The following is a 20,023-nucleotide window of genomic DNA, read 5'->3' as shown; positions in this document are numbered from 1 at the left end:
GCTATTTCAAGTATGCCTCTGAATACCACTTGCTGGGAATTACAAGCAGGGAGAGTGCTGTTGGGCTCAGGCCTTGGTTGTGGGTTTCCCGTAGGTATCCACTGTGAGAGCAAGAGGCTGTCATCTATTTTTAGTATATTGGAATGGAAGTTACCACCAGTCTTTTCTAATGGAAACATTGATAAATCGAAATAATACCTGGTGTTTAATAATAACTGCTGGACAATTTTAATATGGATGATATTTATGGGCTCACTCTTTACTTGGGGTTGATTCTTTTTGGTGGTTTGCATGTCCATAATACGACAGCATAGTTGTTGCCTTCTGTGGCAAAATCATAGCTCACATTTCAGTCCTGTGCATTTGTATTCAGTTGAATGGAAGCAAATTCAGTGGGGCTTACTTCTTAGGGCTGTATCTAATGTCGCTATTCCACAAGTTCAGCAGACTTCCACCTGCACAGTGGAACTCTTCTCCAAATTACAGCACATCCTCAAAATCTGCTCCAGAGGGTTCACGGAATAGAGGTTAATGGGGAGAAAAGGAGTAGGAGGAGTATATTAGATTGCCACACCCTTTCCCTTGAAATATTATGATATTGCAACTAGATGCTGGTAGTAGGCTTAAAATATAATTGACATTTTTATTTACACCTTGTATACCACAAGGCTTATACACTTAAAATGGATTTTACAATTATGGCAATAATCTTCCACATTCAACTATTTCTTACACGTTGTCCTTTGGCATCTTAGAAGGGCTTTTGCAGGTATTTGTGGTATACAATTTTCAAGAAATAAAATAAATATTCCAGATTGGTTTGGTTGCCTCCAGACACTGATGAAGTTGCTAACTATTACTCATTACTGTCCCTGTGTCTCACCTGGCTCTCTACAGAAAACCTTCCAAGAGATGAAGAAACAAGATTATTCCCCATTGCCTAAGAGGCGGCCTACAACAAATCCAGCAGTGATCCATGGGAATCAAGCTACTACAATGTGGAATTGGTAACTTTTTCTTAAGCGTGCCTGGCAGACAGTTGCTACAGCAGATACAGCTGTACCCGGCATGGAGGGGCAACGATGGGGGGGGGAATGTACTTATTTCTCACCATCAAATGCACAGTCCTTTGTGTTCATAAAACTATCAGAACTATCTTCCACCTATGAAGCTTAGTAAAAGTACTGTAACTTAGCTCAGCTGCCTTCAGGATCAGGACCAACACAATGTGTGTTTATGGGTCCATATAAAACCTCGTCAATCTTGGTCAATATGGTTGGAATTATATTGTGACCTTTGCCTCTGGAAGATGACAAAGACCTCATCATACGTCTTTCTGTTCCTGTGGCTATGAGGATAGAAAACAGGTCTATAGGGTGGGTAGGATGGCTTCTAGTTCAGTTTCCCCCCCTCCGCTTTTTGCGGCAGATGTCATTCTTGCTAGCAGAGCACCCACAATATAATCCTTTTTCTCCTTTTCCTTGTCATACAGCTTTTTACCTTGAAAACAGCTTGTGTCCTTCAAACAAAAGTGGTTATACTGTTTGTATTGCCTGTCTGGAAGTATTTTTTCCTAGTGGATTTGATTTCTCAAATAGTTGCCCATGGGCAACTATTATGGAAGGAATGTTGGTTTCTCTTTCTATGCATGGCCCTATTTAACTCACAAAATGGTGGCTGCTTGCTGGTTGTCTGCATTTGTCCACATTGTCTTTAGCCCTGGAGTAAATAGCCATAACTATCAGTATTGACCTCCTGCTCATTGTTTAGTAGGTTTATGAGTTTATATACCTATTCTAGTAAAATTGTCCTTTATATTCGTAAGCCAGTTTTGGTGCTCCTGCTTACTGTACCATGGTAGTCTGCACTGGGATGTGTGCCTTTGAGGATGCCAGACTGTGCATTGTTTGTGGTGTACATTGGGTATCCAAGAGTTATGCTACCAACACCATTCATTGACTGGTAGCTTTCCTAAATGAACAATGTGGGTGGTCTTATTAGTAAAGCAGTATCATGACTGATGGGTGGTTGAACTGCTAAGAGATGTTTCTGTGTTTGCATTGCTTTCTCCTGTGTTGTTCAGTGAAAGAGCATGATCCACCAATGTTACATGTGGCAATGGTGTAGAAGGATCACTGCATTGTGGTGTATGTGAGTGTGTGTAGATTTGCACTTACTGTCTTGTGCATAGCTGCTTGAAAAGATCCTCAGCATCAGGCGGGAAGGAGGACAACTTACGTCAAATTCCAATATAAAGTCCATTCCAATATAAATTCCAATATAAAGTCCATTTTCACTACCAGTACAAAGTTCACCTCAAATCTTGCAAGATTGTCCTATCTGGTCTGCCTATACAAGACACAGTGAGTTCATTTTTGCTTTGATACTTATCCACTTAATGGCATTTTTTACTCTTGGTTCTATAATTCCACTTTTATTTTCTCTTTGCACCCTCCCTATCAGAAGAATTTGAGACAGGGGGTCACACATACAGGCAATGGAATAACAATAAATAGGTCTACCGTGGCAGTAGGCAAGCAGAAATAAGAAATGTATTTAGAATGGCATAGCTACCAAAATGCAATTATATGATTTTGTACTTAGTAAAATGAGAAACTGATTTTCTTCAGTTGCTGGCCAGAATCATTAAAAAAATAATAATTCAAGGGTACTGAAGGTGCAGTTATCTGTAACCGAAATACTAGAGTTAGGCGGGTGCAATAATATGTACTTAATTTGCCTGGTTTGAGCCTACCATTTGTTCAAGCTGTAGTTTTTGAAGTATGATATACAAATGCAGACCATAAACTGTATGTGCCACTCCTTTCCACATAATTTGTAGATTAAAACTGGATTTGGATTCTTGGTCAGGAAAGACTTCATGTTAGGCTGGACTTCCACACACAGGCATAAAACTGTTCCCACCAGCATTCCAGCATGTAACCTGTCCCTTGTTAACAAATAAAAAGGCAAATGTTTAGGAAGTAAGGTGCAAAATTGGGCAGTGTGCCTGTTAAAAATAATTTAGCATTGAGTTAGAACTCTTCTTCTTTACAACTACTATTTGTGTTTTGCTAGTCTTTTCGCAGCTGTGGTTGGTTGCTCCTGTCCCCCTCCTTCCAGTACTGCTCAGTCTGCATTTCAGTCAGTCGTGAGATGGTACGCTGAAGGGCAAAAATCTCCTCCTCTCCCGTGAACATTGAAAGTCCTTGAGCTGAATCCTAGAGAGAGATGGAAGCAAGGAACAACTTTTAAAATGCAGGAAGCAGTAAAAAGAAACCAGAAAATGAAAGACTTCTCAAACTTGCAGTGTGGCCTGAGCCCACATAGTCACAGTCCATCTGTTCGCCTCACCCCCCAGGTTTGTGTGCAATTCATAACTATCGAGCTCCCTTTCTTCTGCAATCATGCTTTTGTGGAACAAAACTATTCTTAAATATTGAAAAAAGAATACAGGGAGCAGCACCTTGCAGTTGCTGCTTTTGGCTGTGCTTCTGTGCAATATTTTTTTGGTGGTATTGCAGGTCTCTGGGTTACATGTTTGTGAAACACAGGCACAATTCAGCTAGCTAACTCTAAAACACACACTTTATTACATGCACATAAACATTTTCCAGTTAGACAGAAGTTTGAGAGGCTTTAAAAATATTTATTCCAAGAGTAGGGACTGGGACTGTTTTCTGTGGTTGATAATAATAAAACACACACACACTGCTTACATTGAATGGCACACATCCTTTCGTCTACACAGATAAAGGCTATTTGGATGACTTGATGTGTCAGTCTTTGTGCAATAAAATGGTATTGCCCATGTAACTTTTTTTTACTGTCTGCAGTGGCAGGTTTGATGCCCTCATAGGGATAGGGAACCAATGGCCCTCCAGATGTTGGTGGACGCCATCTCCCTTCAGTCCCAGCCAGCATGGCCAGTGGTCGGACATGTTGTAAGTTGCAGTTCAATAACATCTGGTTCTCCACCCCAAATATAGAGGCTAATTGAAAAGCACACATTTGTTCTATGATAACCTATATCTTCCTTTGCCAGTGGTAAAGCCACAACAAAATATTAGGTTTAAATATCACCATGATCCCGGCATTAAGAGCTTTTGTTGGGAAAGCTATTCCCCAGATGTTATATGGGATAGAACTCTGGGGGTGGAACCAGAGGCTGTTGGAACAGCTTGAAATTTTGCAAAATTATTACCTCAAGAGGATTCTACGCCTTCCTCAAGGAACACCAGCAGCTTTCTTGAGGGTGCAAGTTGGATTACCCTCTGTGTCTGCCAGGGCCCATTTAAGATTCCTACGATTTTACATCAACCTTGCAAACACTTCAAACACCTTATTGGCCAAACAAGCCTTTGTATCTCTTCAAAAAAACACCACTTGGCATCAAAACCTATCTGAGATCCTGGTTAGATACACCCTACCGGAGTTTAATATTCTCAAACTGTGGAGCCCGGACAAAGTTCGGGAATGGATCCTGGAGAGAGACGCTCTGTTAGATATCACAAAAATACAGAACCCAGGGTCCTCCCACTGGTTTCCCTGACTGAAATCAGTCAAAACCTGCGCCAATTATTTGGCGAATATCACCAACCCCACCCTTCGGAGAGCTTTCACCATGGCCCGTTTTCAAACCATTCCTACGGCCTATTTGTCAGGCAGATATGCAAAAATCCCAGTAGAGCAGCGTATATGTCCTTGTCATATGAGAACCAAAGAGGATCTCACACATTACATGTTGTATTGTCCCATCTATTCGGCCTTCAGGGATGCGATGTTACAAACTATTCCCAAATCAATAGCCAACCCTGAGGACCAAGTAAAGTTTTTACTGGTGGACGCTGATCCATGGATTTCTCACGTGGTAGCGGTCTTTGTGGTGAAGGCTATGAAAACTAGGGTATGGTTCCTGGAGGAAATGGTGAGGTTCCTCCCATTGCTCTCCTAACCTGTTGCTGTATCTTCTTTCCGGAATGGCGAGGTTTTTTGGGTAGTTTCCTTGCTGGGACAGCATGGCATGAATTTTAGCTTATTTTTATAATTGTATTGTTTATCTTTTAATAATGTTTTATGGTATTTTGTGTAAAGGCATGGACCTCACAAATCTAATAAACTTTGCTTTGTTTTTTTTAGGAAATATCACCATAACACAGCTGGCCCTGCAGGGGCCAATGTACCGTGAGGATGAATCTCTTTCCATTCCCGCCTCCCCCCATTTGTGCATCACATCACAGTTTTGTACAACATTTTTGTATGATAGAGATCTTTCAGAGACACTTGTGTTTAACATATATTCAGTAATGTGTTTTTTTCCCCTCCTTATCAGTAAGGAGTTAACAGACTGGGTTCACAAAACATTCCTCTCACTTTCTTTGAATTTCCTCTCACAGCAGGACTAAAATGAAAGCAAGTTTTCTCAAGTATATAACATGCTAGGACAAGGCTTTTAAAATGTGTGTTGGCTCATATTCTGAAAACATTATGCTTTCCCCCACCAAGGTGAATGGCACTAAGATAGAAAACTGTGTGAGTCTACTGTGCATTAACAGCATACACTGAAAGATCAGCAACAAGAGGACTAAGCTGCAACCCTTAAATTACTTTTCAGAACCACCATATTTCTTTATAAGATATAAAAGGGAGACATTATTAGAAAAGAATACTTATTAGGAAACCTATTTTTACTGGATAAATACTGGAAACTATTTGCCATAGATAAAATTACTTGAGGCTTCTAACTTCTGATTTAACTTTCTGTCAGGTATTAGTATTCATAAACTATATAATGTAAGAATAGAAATATAATCTATAATGCAGAAATGCAAGCAACAGATTCTTGTACTCTGGGTTGTATTCAACCAACAATTACTCAGAGTAATTGCTTAATGACCATGACTAACGTGCTTCTGGTCCATGGGGTCACGAAGAGTCAGACATGACAAAACAACAACAACTTAGGCTCATTAATTCCAATGGGCCTACTCTGAGTAAAAGTTAGTTAATTACAAATCCTGTGCATATCAGTTTGGGGAAGCAGTATTTATCAGCTCTCTCCTTTGTAAACCTGGAGTGATAGAGACACTTATAATACACCTATTAGACAATAAACAGATTCCCAACATGGTGGCTCAAGTAAAATAAGGTGCCTTGAGTTCCAGTCCAGGAAAAAGGTGGGATGATGATGATGATGATACAAGTGCAATGTACAAAGCTAAATGTAGCTGCACTAAATCTGAAGAACATGTATTAAAGCAGCAGCATGACCCAATATTTCTAATATATTAGAAACACATACTGAGTAAAAGATTAGAAGTATCTCTAGAATTACACTAAAATAGATTGGTTCAAACCATTTATGAATAGCATTGCATTAAGTTGGAATAGAAGAAAAGGTGCAATGTTGATCCTGCCAGAAAGCTACTGAATGACCGGTTAAATGCTTTTGCTGCTCACTGCCCCCCTAGCACCACCACACAGACCAAAACCAATTATGCTCTCCGGCAACAAAGGCTCTAATGGTCATAGTGCTTACCTGGCTCAACCCCAAATCGTCCATCATTACCCTACTTTCGTCCAATCCACCATCATGGGATTCTTGAATAAATATGTTTTGGAGTGGCGCTGATGCAGAGCAAACAATACGCACCTGGAAGAGAGTGAAAAAGCTGTAGGTGCTATCATATATAGCTCCTATTTCTCCATTTGAATTTTGTAAAATCCACCCTGTTTTCATTTTGTATGGTGTAAGTAGCAATTTTGATATAGACAACAACTGAAATGATTTCTGATTTTGCCAAGCATAAGTAGCTCTCCATAAGAATGAAGAATGCAAGTGGCTTGTACTGTACCATCATTCCTTTTTCACATCACAAACACTAACCATAAACCCATTTATAAAAAATGTGCCATTCTAACACAACCACCACTAACTTTAGTTCTTTTACACAGTCATTGGGTATAGCATCTTACCATCAAAACCTGTATGTAGTAAATATCCTCAAAATAAAAATGTAGGCCATTCTTTTCTTCTACTATTCTTAAGAATCTAAGTCAGCATTAGGGCATTTATTTCTACTGGTTTTGTACAGCATTTAGCTTACAGTCACTCTCTCTCTCTCTCTCTCTCTCTCACACACACACACACACACACACACACAAAACAACAACAACAACAACAACAAAACACAATTTAAAATACTTATGCTCATTGAACATTATCATGCAATAAGCTACTTTCCTTTTGTAGTAAAACAATATTGAAACTCTGTGCCACAATGGAAGGCAGGGCAGAAATTAACTGAAATAAGGCCACTAATTGGTTATGCTTTGTTAGATGAATTAAATTCAGTTGTGACAAATTTAATTGGTGATTTATTATCATTAATTTTTTTGAAACAACATTAATGCTTATAGATGCATCACCAGAAAATATGAAAAGCCAAGTGTAACTCATGGAATTTTGAAATGTTAAATAAAAAAATAATATATCTTTTGGCATGGCATGAAAACTGTATCAGAAAGAATAAATTTTGCTACTACCTTTTGCTTTTGGGTGGAATACTATAGCCAGCCACCACAACATTACAGTTTTGTATTTCTCTTTTTCCCTCTTTCTAGACAATTGTCACTTCTTTACCAGGGAATTTTTGTCAACTTCAAAATGACAATTTTCTGAGTCAAGAGAACAATATAGAGCCACGCAAACGTACATCAAGGAAGACCAAAACACAGTTTCAAAGTGAACCAGGAATTTCCTTCTACACTGCCTGGAGTAATTCTGATGTCATTTTGGCATCTTTGATGTGTGCAATTTTAAATTTCGCCATAGCACTCCTCAATCACAGCTGTGACTTTACTCACTGACTAAAAACAGTGAAAGGTGGGAGGCGGCTCCTTTGCCACCAAACAATTCCTGGAATGGTACCTGCGCATTTTGCTTCATGATGTTTGTTCTACAAGTGCTAGAGCAGACTCCCCCAACCTGGTGCCCTCTAGATGGTCTGCTGCCTGGGGCCAATAGGGGTTATGGTCTAAAATACGTTTAATGTGAGTTGCTAGTTGTCAGCCTTTAAGTTTTAGCATCCTTTTTTAAAAGAAGATAAAGTTAATAAAGTTGAGAACCTCTAGTACACAGCCTGCCATTTCACAAGCTTCAGGTGCCAATGTATATTTTAAACTGTTGGTCTCTATGATAGGGCAATTGTCCAGTGAAGAAAGAACAAGCACTCTCCCAGCTTTAAATACAGCCAGTAGCTAACAGGGCTCGTGACACTTTTAGAATAATACTTATAATTGGCAAGGTAAGATAACATACTTGTGTGTGTGGCTCACCATAATGTCCAGTGAGAAAATATTGTTTGACTGTGAGGAAAATGCAGGGGTTTTGAGAAAAGCCATCTGGATCCACCAGAAAAAGTGAGCTGCATCTAAGTCATTTACTAAACAAAGATAAGATTGTCTGGATGAGTCCCAACTATCTTGCTGAACTAAAGGTAGGGTTTTTTTGTGTGAATTTCTTTGCCAGGACATTTTTGAAAAAGGTTTTTAATCTCAATCGATATTTCCTGATTGCATAAATATTTAAGTGCGTGGCTATAATCACACATAGGGTGAAGCTTAATGTCTTCCATTACTTTTTAAAACATCAGCTTAAATATAAAGAGCCTTTTTTAGTTGTTTTAATACTGCTGATTTTGCTCCCATGATTGAAACCTTTGTAAATCCAAGCTAAGTGCTGCATTTATCATTACTATTTCATTAGAGGTCCCACAACTCAGACTAAAACCAAGAGTGGCTGTTTCTTCTAAAATTATTATCACTTTGGGGCAAACCCATTAACACTTTACTCGTCTGTTCACTTATAACGAATCATGACTGGGACTCTAGGTGAAATAAAACAAAAACAAAGCAGATCTGTACCCTGGAATTATAGCAGCAAACAAAACTTTGTGGATAATTTCAACTTAACTATTGTTCGGCTTGCAAAACATGATGTGACTTTTTACCAATCAAGAAAAAAGAATCATGATCATTTCTCTTGGAAAGATATTATTTTGACTCAGGAGAGTTGGTGGGGGCATGGGGCAGAATATACCAACAATTTTCTAATATCTAAAGCTATCTTAAACTCCTTGTTGGAGTTGCAGATTTTCAGGGATAGGATTTGGTGAGCAGCAATGTTTTATCTATGTGTCCTGGTTTGGAGAAAACAAGAGAGAATGTTTCGTTCTTCTTTTATAGTGCTGGAACTCAGGCTCGCCTAATGAAATTGATTGGCATTGCCATTTGATTCCAGGAAATTAAAAACACACCAAATTAAAATCACACCAAATTTAATTCCCACCTGTTGAAGACCTATGACCTAAACTGTATCTGGGTTAAATTGTCCCGTGACTTGTTCACCCCTGTCATCTCATGTGGAACCAATTTCCCAAAGCAGCAGGCAAATATGAGAGAAAATAGGAAGATTTAACTTGCATTACCCATTAATCTTATACTGATAATTTCCAGAGCAATTCAAGATGCTTTCATCTTGTAAGAATTTACCAACTGACTGCTTACCTTCTTGTCATAAAAAGTATCAACAAGAGTAATGAAGCGGCGAGCTTGGGTCCTTTTTGCCATTGTAAACTCAGGTATGTGACGAACAAAGACTAGGTCAAAATGCATAGCTACTTCCAAGTAATCACTGGCTCCAAGTGGCTGAAACAGAAAATGGGAACTGTAACCCACTGAAAAGCCAACAGACCAACACAATATATATTTTGAAATGCTATCATCATATCTCAAGCAAACCAGTGTGATCCCTCCTATTTTGTTTTCTTTTTGCATTAGGTGAGAAGGTTGACTGTGATAGTAACAGATTGATTCCTAAAGTTGGTGGCTAAGCTTAGCTTCATGATCTCTAAATTAAATCAGAAAGTAATTTGCTTGGGTATTGCCAAAATTATAGAGCAAATAAGAAGAACGTGCTAGATCAGGCCAATGGCCTATCTAGATCAGTATCCTGTTCTCGCAGTGGCTGACCAGAGATTCCTGTGGAAAGCGGGATCTAAGTACAGCTGTACTCTGTGAACGTATCCTTGTAAATTTTGTACTAATTGACTACAGCAGGTGCCTCCCCACCACCCACCCACATCATATGTTAATGCTAAGGATAAAGTTAAAAGAAAATGGAGTCATTTCCTCAGGGTAAAACCAAATAGGATGCAGACTGTATTAATCATTTAATATGTCTATTTTCAACTATGAAATTAATACCCACAGTGAAGGGGTTAGGATTGGAAATGTGTTGCACAGCAAGGAAGATTTAGCATTTACCTCCTATGCTGTGGTCCAAGCAGATACAATTTCCCCCTCCCAGAGCCTCTGGGAGGAAGGCTACCATTGGTGCAACTGGCAGCTCCGTTCCTGCGGCAAATAACAGCATCAGAGAGAAGGGAGTTTTAGCAGGATTGTGACATGGTAGGAGGGTAAAACACTCCCTCCTCATATGCCATAGTCCTGATCTTGATCCCCTCTTGCAGCTGCTGCACTGAAAGTACGTTTTTTAAAAGACACAAGCATGGGCGTAGCTAGGATTTTTGTTGGGGGGGGGCAGAACCAACATGATTGGTCAGTTAAGTAATTCTATTGTTTTACTTGATCTGGGGGGGTGGGCAGCAGCCTATGGACACAAATGCATTCACACATTTAATATCACATCTAGTTTGCCATCAAGTCTTCCACTTTCTTGAAGCATTCTAACTCAAGCTCAAGCAACAGGAATATAAGCACAATGCAATAAACCCAGATGTGGGAACAAGCCCTAAATAAATCACATACTCAAGCTCTAACTACAGCTGCAGAGTATTCGTGCAGGAAGGCACAAGTTACAGAAATAGGCTATACGAATTAGTCTGAAATTTACAACAGTAGTAGATATGTTCCTGAAATCATCCAGTCTAATACCAGGTTGGTTTAACTAAATTCCTATGAATTAAAATAGCAGCCACAACATAAAAGATAAAAGATGGTTCATGGATCATTTAGTACACCACACATTTGAGAATTAATTAAATGGCCCTGGATACCTAAGATTAAAAAAGTGAACCAAGTGCTTAGGTTTTATTTCTGGTTTCAGGAAATTAAAACAAAAAATACTCTTCCATGTTTGGAATGCAGGGAAACCCCTGAAACATAAAGAATGCCCTGCCAGGAGAGTCTTGATTGGCACTCATGTTATGGCCCTTTCAACACTAGTTGGAAAACTTTCTATTTTCCTATGGTATGTAAAAATAATCTTTCGGTGCTTTGCAGTGCTGTTTTATAGGGCTGACTGCTGGTGGTATTATCTCTACTATTTCTAATGAGCAATTTATTATTATTTAAGACATTTATATACCACTTAATGATTAATAAGTGATTATAGGTTTGGTGGTGGTGGTTATTATGACCATGGGCTTGCAAATTGTATTGTTTGCTACCCTGAGAGTGTTATTAGGTGATATAAAAATGTTGTAAAATAAATGAAATGAAAAAAACAAGTCTTTACCCAACATTGTTTTGAAACAAAGTTCTGTTCCCATGTATTGTACACTGTTACTACTCCACTTGCCTTTCTACAGAGGAGCAGGAGCCCTGTGACAGAGGAGTTTTCCTCCCTTTTTTGGAGGGGGCAGAAATCAGCTGCGCCACTGAATTAGACCCTCCACACACGAAAACATGTGCCCTGCCATAAAAGCTTCTCAAAAGCATTACTCCAGCTTTGCCAGCTGCCCACCATACAGCTGCGGTTCCCTTGAAGGCATTGTGAGGGTGTTGGGCACATCTGCTGAGGAGATACAGAATTGGGCACTGAAAATGTGGTCCTGGCAACAGATCCTGAGTAGCCTCACAAGCAATATGATCTCTTTATGCTGGGACTCTTAACAGGGAGAGAACCCCTACAAGCCAATGAATAAGCCAAGAGTTCCAAAGGAAGAAATACAAGCCACTAAATATCACACAAACCCAGGTGCCTTGTATAATGCCAGTATTCTTTTAACCTGGTGGGGGGAACACCGCCACAAATTCAGTGAAGTCCAGTGAGATCCTGTGAACAGGTGGAGCTGCTTTATAGCAAGTCAGATTGAGGGTCCAATTAACTCAGTAACGTCTGCAAGACCTCAGCCAGGCCCCCTTCCCAGTCATGCTGGCAGAGCCCTTTTTAAGCAGGGGCGCCAAGAATTGAATATGGGGTCTCCTGCATGCAAATCTTGAGTTCTCTTACTAGGCACGGTGGTCGGATGCAAGAGAGGACAGGGCTGCTACACCCTGTGTAGAAGAGGGAATTGTACCAGGTATAGATTAGCACACAATGTACAACATTACCTCTTCTACGTAATTATTAAAGCTGCAGGAGCCCTTCCTGCTTTTGCGTCTGGCCACTGACTCCGACTCCCTGCCATGCACAACTTCTGAGCCATTGTGCAGTGAACCCATTGAACATATCCCTATTAACCAGCTAAAGACCTATATAAATCCAGTCTCTGGTTAGGGAAGACCCACCGATTAGTGGCAGAGCATCTCTTTTGCATGCAGAAGGTCCCAGTTTCAACACTGACATGTCCAGGGAGGGGCTGGGAAAAAACCCTGCCTGAAATCCTGGCGAGCTGCTGCCAATCAGTGAAGGTAGTACTGAGCTAGATGGACCAATGGCTGGACCTCATATAAGGCAGCTTCCTATGCACCTCCTGAAGTTTGTTCTTCTTTCAGTTACATTTATTGGAAAATGCTTTAATTTTGTGGAATGAGCTAGACAAGTTACTGAAACCTATCTGGAGTCCAAGGTCTTGCTTTGTACGATTGACTGATTAGCATGTAAATACTAGAAGTCTACGTTGGTATAATTTATTATGAAATGTCACCTTTCTGAAGAGCTTACTGCTTCTGTATCAGTCAATAGCAGCCTCAATACAATGCCTAGTTTTAAAGAAATAATTATTCTGAAGCTACATAACTTGCCCTAGGAAGAACTGATTTGCTTAATTTGAATACTCAATGGCACTTCAGCTAGTGCCGTATTTGGGCATGTTATTCCACTTCAAGCTTCAAATAAGATTACCTGGTACAATTCCTCATTCTCACAATGACACCTTCAGCCACATCTAATTTTACTTATTTATTTATGAACATGCCTATTGTAGTAAACAAATGTTCTGATTTTGTTTTAACCAGATGGGACCACCAAAACCCACTCTGCGGACAGTGGTGTTTTTCCTATTGCTAGCTCAGTCTCAGCTGCACTCCCGACCCTTTCTGCAGGACTCTAAACAATTTTCAGATAGTTCTAGGACTTCATGGGAAACTCCTTTAAGTCTGTAGTGTGTCTACAGTTATCTTAATATCAACTTCTGCGATTAATGACTTGGCTTTCTACCTTGTTGCTGCCATGTAAAAGATGGATAATGAAGACCAACCACTGTGGATTTCTATTACTAATTCTTAATACTGGGAAGTAGGATTTCATTGATGTCACACTCACTCAAACCACATTCATGCCAATTCAAGCCCACCAAGCTGTTAATCTACTTTAGTCTGCTTGACTGAGCTGTCCACTTCATTCTTTTTCCATTTCACTACCAAGTTAACAAGTGTTCTGCTACCATTATCTCAAGTTATTTTAATAGCTGTCTATATATTGTAATGCTCTAACAAATCACTCCATTTTCCTTATTTTTCTATTAATTATTATTATCATTAAATTTATTACCCCCCTTCAGCAGCAGGTCCCAGTATTAAACTTCAGTATTTAAAGCAGGTAGAACGTATTGCAGTCACAGGAGTTAAGGGTGGGTCCCACACATCTCAGGTACCAAAAGCCAGGGTAAAGAGGTACCGTACATCTTCCCCATTCACCAAAAGTTGTATAGTGAAGGTGCCAGATGCACACTAAGGGGATGGCTTTGACCTTTTTTTTTGCTTCTGAAGAAAAAAAAGCAAAGCAACAGCCCTTTGCTCTGAGGTGAGGTTTTTATTATTGTTACTAGAAATACAAAAAACCACATAAATAGGAAGCAGAAAAGAAAGTCAAGCTCTGGAATCTACCTATTGCAATTTCCTTCTTTCTATGTTATTTAAGGGACATTACCTTTTGGGTCTGTGTCGTTTGTACTTTTTGTGGGCTCTTACATTTTATGTACTGTAGGTTGTAATTGGTCATTAACAAGTACTTTCAGGCTTAACATGCTAAGGGATGATATGTAACCATCCCAGCATCATCCTTTACATGAAGAATGTTCCTAAGTGACCTAACCTGACAGACGATACAACCGCTGTGATAGAATCATTTCCATGATTGTAGCAGCTGATGAAAGGACTCCTGCAATTGTAGAAATCACTGCTTAGAGACCGTGGCTGTATTCATGAAAGGGGTGGTATCCTTGCTACCTTCTCCACACAATTGTGGACACGTGCAGAATTACAAATGGCTGCAGTTGCATTACTTGGAGCCAGTCTTCCCTAGACAAAACAACCTCAGTTCTTCAATCAAGGATCTCCTCAAAAAGCAAACAAACATTTTAAAAAAGCAGAGTGGAAGGGGGGGACAACTCTTGTGCTCTCTCTCTCTAGGTTTCGGTGTGTTTGGTGTTGGCAGCTATTGAGTAGTGTCCATTAAAAGTAACTATCCCCTTGCCTTCATGGTTACCACACTTTTGGACTGATTTTTTTTTTAATTAAATATTTCGGTACGTCAAATGATGGGTGCATATAAATATAGGTGCCCATGTAGCTCTTAAAATAAAAAAGTGCAAGTTATCCTTAGGACTGACATTGACTGCCAAAAGATGCTGCTAAGAATTTTGAAGAGTGAGTGACCAGGCTTTTGCCCCTAGAGAGCGTCTCCATTATGTCTATACCACTATCAAGTTACTAATAGTGGATCAGGAAGTTCACCGTTGTTGCAGAGAAAGAACCATCAGCACACAGCCTTAATCACATTAAAAAGTTAGTATTGCCATCAGAGGGCAGTATTTGCTATGCATAATCATGGCTGAAAGTTTTTCTTTCAAAGAAGAATTAAGAAATATAGATAACATGGAGATATTAAAGGTAAGATTTATGCTGCACCTACCTTTCTGGTCAGTATTAATTTACATTATACACAGATGCTAGATACACAGATGCTGTGTACATTATACACAGATGTTAGGAGGTTAAATGGATGAAACAGGTGGATGGTGGGAAGAGACAAGTGAAATGACTTTCTGTGTGTTACACAGTCAGGGCCATCTATAAAAAGCAACTGTGTAATGAAAGCAATTGTTCTACGTGATGCAGTGGACCTTCTTCCATTTGCTATGCAATGTCTAGAACTTAAGACCAACACAGAGGCTGTGAAATAATATACATAAAAATCTGCACATGACACTTGCTTATTATTTGAGCTTGACACATTCTGGGTATGCTGTTGTTGTCATTCATTCAATTTATATAATAATAATAATAATAATAATAATAATAATAATAATAATAATAATAATAGTAGTTTTTATTTATACCCTGCCCTCCCTGGCCAAGATCCTACCCTTCCTTCCATAGCAGGCCAATATGTTGACACATATATGAATTAGATTTACAAAGAACTCATGGCACTCTGTAGTTTGTATGTATGTTTGAGACAGAGGTTGCCAACCTGTTTGGGACAGTGGGCACACTTTTGAATATTGAAATAGCACTGTGGGCACCAGCCACGAAACAGCTGCCTTTGAGGCATGGCATGGGGAGAAAAAGATTGCGATGGAGTATGGCATAACACAGAATTAAAGAAAGTACAGTCATTGTTGCTTCCCCACTCCACCCCCTGCTCCAGACAACCTTAGTTGGTCAAGGGAAGTCAGACATGTCTGACTGGTCCTGTGGAGATCACACAATATTGATTTCTCTTTCTTTCACACACTGATGCTGTTGCTGTCTAATAGGGGGCATTCTTCAGTACCAGGGAAACCATACAAGGTGGCTAAATAATATTCACTTTCTCATGTACATGCAATATACTCACTGCACACATACAGACCTCAGACAAACATACATCTCACACACACACTCAATAAATCACACATACAACCTCACAGACCAAACATATTCACCCTCCCACTCTCACACATAGGTCCCATGTGCACCACGCACAGAAGAAGGTGTTCTCTAGATTGACAACCTCTGTACTAAGCAATGGTTTGGTGCAATGTGCATGAGCTGCAATAAGATCAAAGCTCAGATTTGCACACTCCTGACCCTGTTGTGTGATTTAGAGAAGGAGTTCTGCAGTCTTTTGTTTTACATTCCACAAATCCTGACAGTGACAAAGGAACCAGATTTTGTCATTTAGAAGAAACTCTGTGCTAAGTTTCTAACAAGCCAACTTCAAACCATGGATTATGAAGCTGGCTTGTTTAACTAACCAGAGTTTCTTTTAAAGCACAAAATCAGGTCTGTACATAAAGCTACACCAGTATTATCTGAAACTGAAAGGAGACCCTGCCAAGGTCCTTTCGTTCCTTATGTGGAGAGGAGAGGGGAGCGCCCAAGCCCAAGGCAATGTTCAGGCTCCTTCCAGATCATGCACATGGTCCTAAATCATTATGTGCAAATCAGTCTGCTGAGATTTGTCACTGTTTAAAGCTCTGAGTGCCACAAATATATATAACTGCAAATATGAAACCTGCAAGATCTATTCTATGTTGCAGTCTAATGCATATGGACTAATCCATGTGGGGTGGGGGGGCATGATTCAACCACTATGTCTAAATCAAGTGGGTGGTCATGCACGAAGGTAGGGCTGGCCTTGAATGACCTAGGAATGAAAGAAAAACCATATTTCCATTTCAAAGTTAATTAGACTTTTATGAGTGTGTGTTCAGACTATAAATAACTACCAACTCATTTTCACAATCTGTATGTAGAGTTCATCTTCTTCAGTGTTAAATACTGCCATCTGAACATTTCTGGGGCTTGAATTGTTGTTAAAAATAATTTTGTAATGTTTAGAATTTAGCATGTAATCCTAATTGCACTAACTAAGAAGCCAGCCCCACTGAATTTGGTTGTAATCATCTCTGAATGCAAATGCATAGGACAAAACTCTTAAATTTCCATTTTATTATTTTACCACAAAAGGCAACAATCATGTTTCATTGCCTACTTGTCTGAACAAGGAAAATGACCTTGCACCAACACATTTACTACAAGAGCATTTGTTTTTTGTGCTGACCCAAAGTTGCACTCAAAGTTAGCGTAAGTTGATGGCATTATTATTATTATTATTATTATTATTATTATTATTACTACTACTACTAGTCCTGAGGGGTCCTACAGGCCAATGAATTAAACAGGAGTCCCTCCCTCTTACTTGGTTTTTTTCTCAGATGAAACCCCAAAAGATTATAACTTTTCATCATGGTAGAGTTGTTCCAACTCAGTGATAATTCTGATAGCCCTTTTCTGCACTTTTCCCAATGATACAATATCGAGCAGCTAATGGTTTTTTCCACCTGCCTTGCCCCACCCTCCAGCCCTGGGAGCCTTTATAAGGGAGCTGTTTCCAGAGGAAGGACTGTGAGGGGGAAGAGACTCAGAAGGTGGCTGGTTTCACTGATGCAGCTCTACCTCATTTCCCCCCTGCTTCTGAAGTCAAGTGCAATCATGTTGGACTTCTATGACAATTGTCCATATGTTGATTGTGACCAGAACATGAATCTACCCACAGTCAATGTGAGAGTAATTTAAGACATTCATTACAACAACACTTTATCCTTTTAGATGCCTAATTGATTGCATTGTCCATCTCAAGATCCCCCTGGGCATTCTGCTGAGGGGGTAATAATATATCCCCAATTCTATTACTTTGGGGTATGCATTATCATCCCACTTCCTGTGAAAAAGCCTGTTCCTTTGGAGATGTCAAGTTTCTTTGATTTTATCTTCTCTTTCACATACAGTTACACCATTCTCATATGCCCTTCCCTTTGCTTCATAGAATATTAGTACTGAAAAGATAACTGTATCTCACTGGTTCTTTCCATTCAACATTGGCTACTATATCTATGCTCTCCTTTGGTTTTGAAGGACACTCTAGCTTGCCCATTTTGGCTCACAGACTTCTTGCAGAAGAGTATGACCATCTATATGTGGTGTCGCTCTCCAAATTTCCCCCTACCGCACTAAATGGTTATCATGTACCCTTACACTTTCATTGCCTAATTCTGCTCCACTCCCATATGGAACACTCCCATTTTCACCCTAACCACATGTTCTTCAGCTCCTATCAACTTTTCCTCAGTGATCGGTTTCAAAGCTACTCTGCCACTTTTTTTGATGTGCCAGCAATCTGTTTTCCCTCCAGTTTAAGTGGCGCCTGTCCTTATTGCAGAAACCCTATTTGTCTCATAACAGCCATAAATGTTTGAGGTAGGAGGTCAGGGCTGTACAAATCCAAGCCTTACATGGATTCCTGAGTCACACACCACCTCCAATATGACCTATATATTGGGGGCATGTCTGCAGAGGGGCAGTTTCCTGACTATACAACTACTTTCCTCATGAGCTGCAATTCTGAGTACTCAGAAAAAGGCCCAACAAGGCTAACACTTAAGACACACAATGCTAGACACTTTTGGTCATACAACGCCATTAGATAAGATTTCTAGAGATCATTTTACATTAAAAAAAAAAGTAAATCTTTTTAGAATATATACTATATGCAATTATAGAACTCTAGTATCCACATTACACAAAACTACCTATCAGAGTATCTTAATAGTATCCACATTACACAAAACTACCTATCAGAGTATCTTAATATACTTTACCTATAAAGTCACAGTAGGTAAGACAACCATTGAACAGCTTTTGCCCTTGATCAAGGAAACAGGCCTCTTTAGTAAGCTACCTGGCTGGCAGCTCTACATTCTCAGTACAGGTACAGATGGGCAGTTTCTTAAAGAATATTCTCTAGGGTCTCACAGAGAGTCACCATGGAGTAGTAATTCAAAGGGTAGCATGTGAATCCTTGGCTGAAAAGGTATTTAGATGGAAGTCTTATCCTTTGTCTCACTGGAAGTAAGTGAAAACAGCTAGGATAGATCAAATGTAATTCACCATTGGAGACATGTGATAGATGGACCTTTGGTCTGATTCTGAAAGGAAGTTTTTATTCTTTGTGCTCCTTACCTAAGTGATCAGCATTTAACAACTGACATCTAGATGTGAATTTCTTTTGGACACTAGTGCCTTAGCAAGTTCCAGAATTTTATTCACACATTTAAATTGTTTATCATAGAGATCACTTTCAAGAGAAACTGATTGTGTTATGCTTTTTTTCACCCTTTCAGTTTTACTTTTCAACTCTAGAATTCAAGTTTTCTTGTTATTCTTGTTGTTGTAGGCTCAAAGGATATCTCAAAGCTTGTTTGGAGCTGGGATAATATAATAAAAAAGAGGGGGGGGGGGGAGAAGCCTGAAAAGCCCAACTGATCTAGGCTTGACTGGGTACTCACTCTGTCACACAGCTCTTCAAATGTGAAGTCTGCAATGGTTCCACACGCTTTATTCACTCTCAGCTCTCTGCCTTGTACTTTTAAAATCCTTGGTCTAGTTACTATGGGAACATGAACAAAGACTCAATCTTGTCTGGATAATTACTACAAAACTCATCTCTTACAGATAGGAAATGCATAGCTTGATGAATAATAGCACATGATTCAACACATAAATTAGACAAAATGCTGATACAATGACTGCCACTTGAGTGTGGCATCAACCCATATACAGCAGTGGAACTTATTAATTGGTCAGTGGAGATTGGGCATTGTGTTCTAAATGTATTCTCTTTCAAGAGAAATTAACTTACGTACAATCATTTTGTTTTTGAGCCAGCTCATCAAACAACTTATCCATGACAGCCTCCACATCAGCTTCACTTGTGCTACAGTGAAAAGAATAATAGAATATGAAATTAATAACACTTGAAGCCAACATCAAACAGCTGCCTGAGCTTGCT

At 39.5% G+C, this 20,023-nt stretch overlaps 1 protein-coding gene across 3 annotated transcripts in view; it reads right to left on the bottom strand.

The window, feature by feature from the left end:
• Positions 1–618: 618 nt before the first annotated feature.
• The window catches only part of AFG1L (AFG1 like ATPase), a 58,337-nt gene continuing 38,932 nt past the window's right edge, over positions 619–20,023 (bottom strand). The window contains exons 9-14 of one of the 3 annotated variants that reach the window (XR_014546839.1): positions 19,878–19,948; positions 19,521–19,621; positions 9,568–9,708; positions 6,539–6,652; positions 1,614–3,221; positions 619–1,465 (exon numbers count right to left, since the gene is read on the bottom strand). Coding sequence is in view for 2 of the 3 variants with exons in the window: in XM_083608401.1 (XP_083464527.1) it covers positions 3,075–3,221; positions 6,539–6,652; positions 9,568–9,708; positions 19,521–19,621; positions 19,878–19,948 (574 nt within the window). In the remaining variant the exon portion in view is untranslated. Of the gene's footprint in view, positions 3,222–6,538; positions 6,653–9,567; positions 9,709–11,425; positions 11,816–19,520; positions 19,622–19,877; positions 19,949–20,023 lie in introns of those variants that run through there. The other 2 variants (XM_083608401.1, XM_083608402.1) reach the window with 2 other exon arrangements.

This window comes from Podarcis filfolensis (genome assembly GCF_964270895.1).
Source record: "Podarcis filfolensis genome assembly, chromosome: 3".
Taxonomy (NCBI): Eukaryota; Metazoa; Chordata; class Lepidosauria; order Squamata; family Lacertidae; genus Podarcis; species Podarcis filfolensis.
Note: the sequence above shows the minus strand (reverse complement) of the source record. Positions and strands in the feature narration are given on the sequence as shown.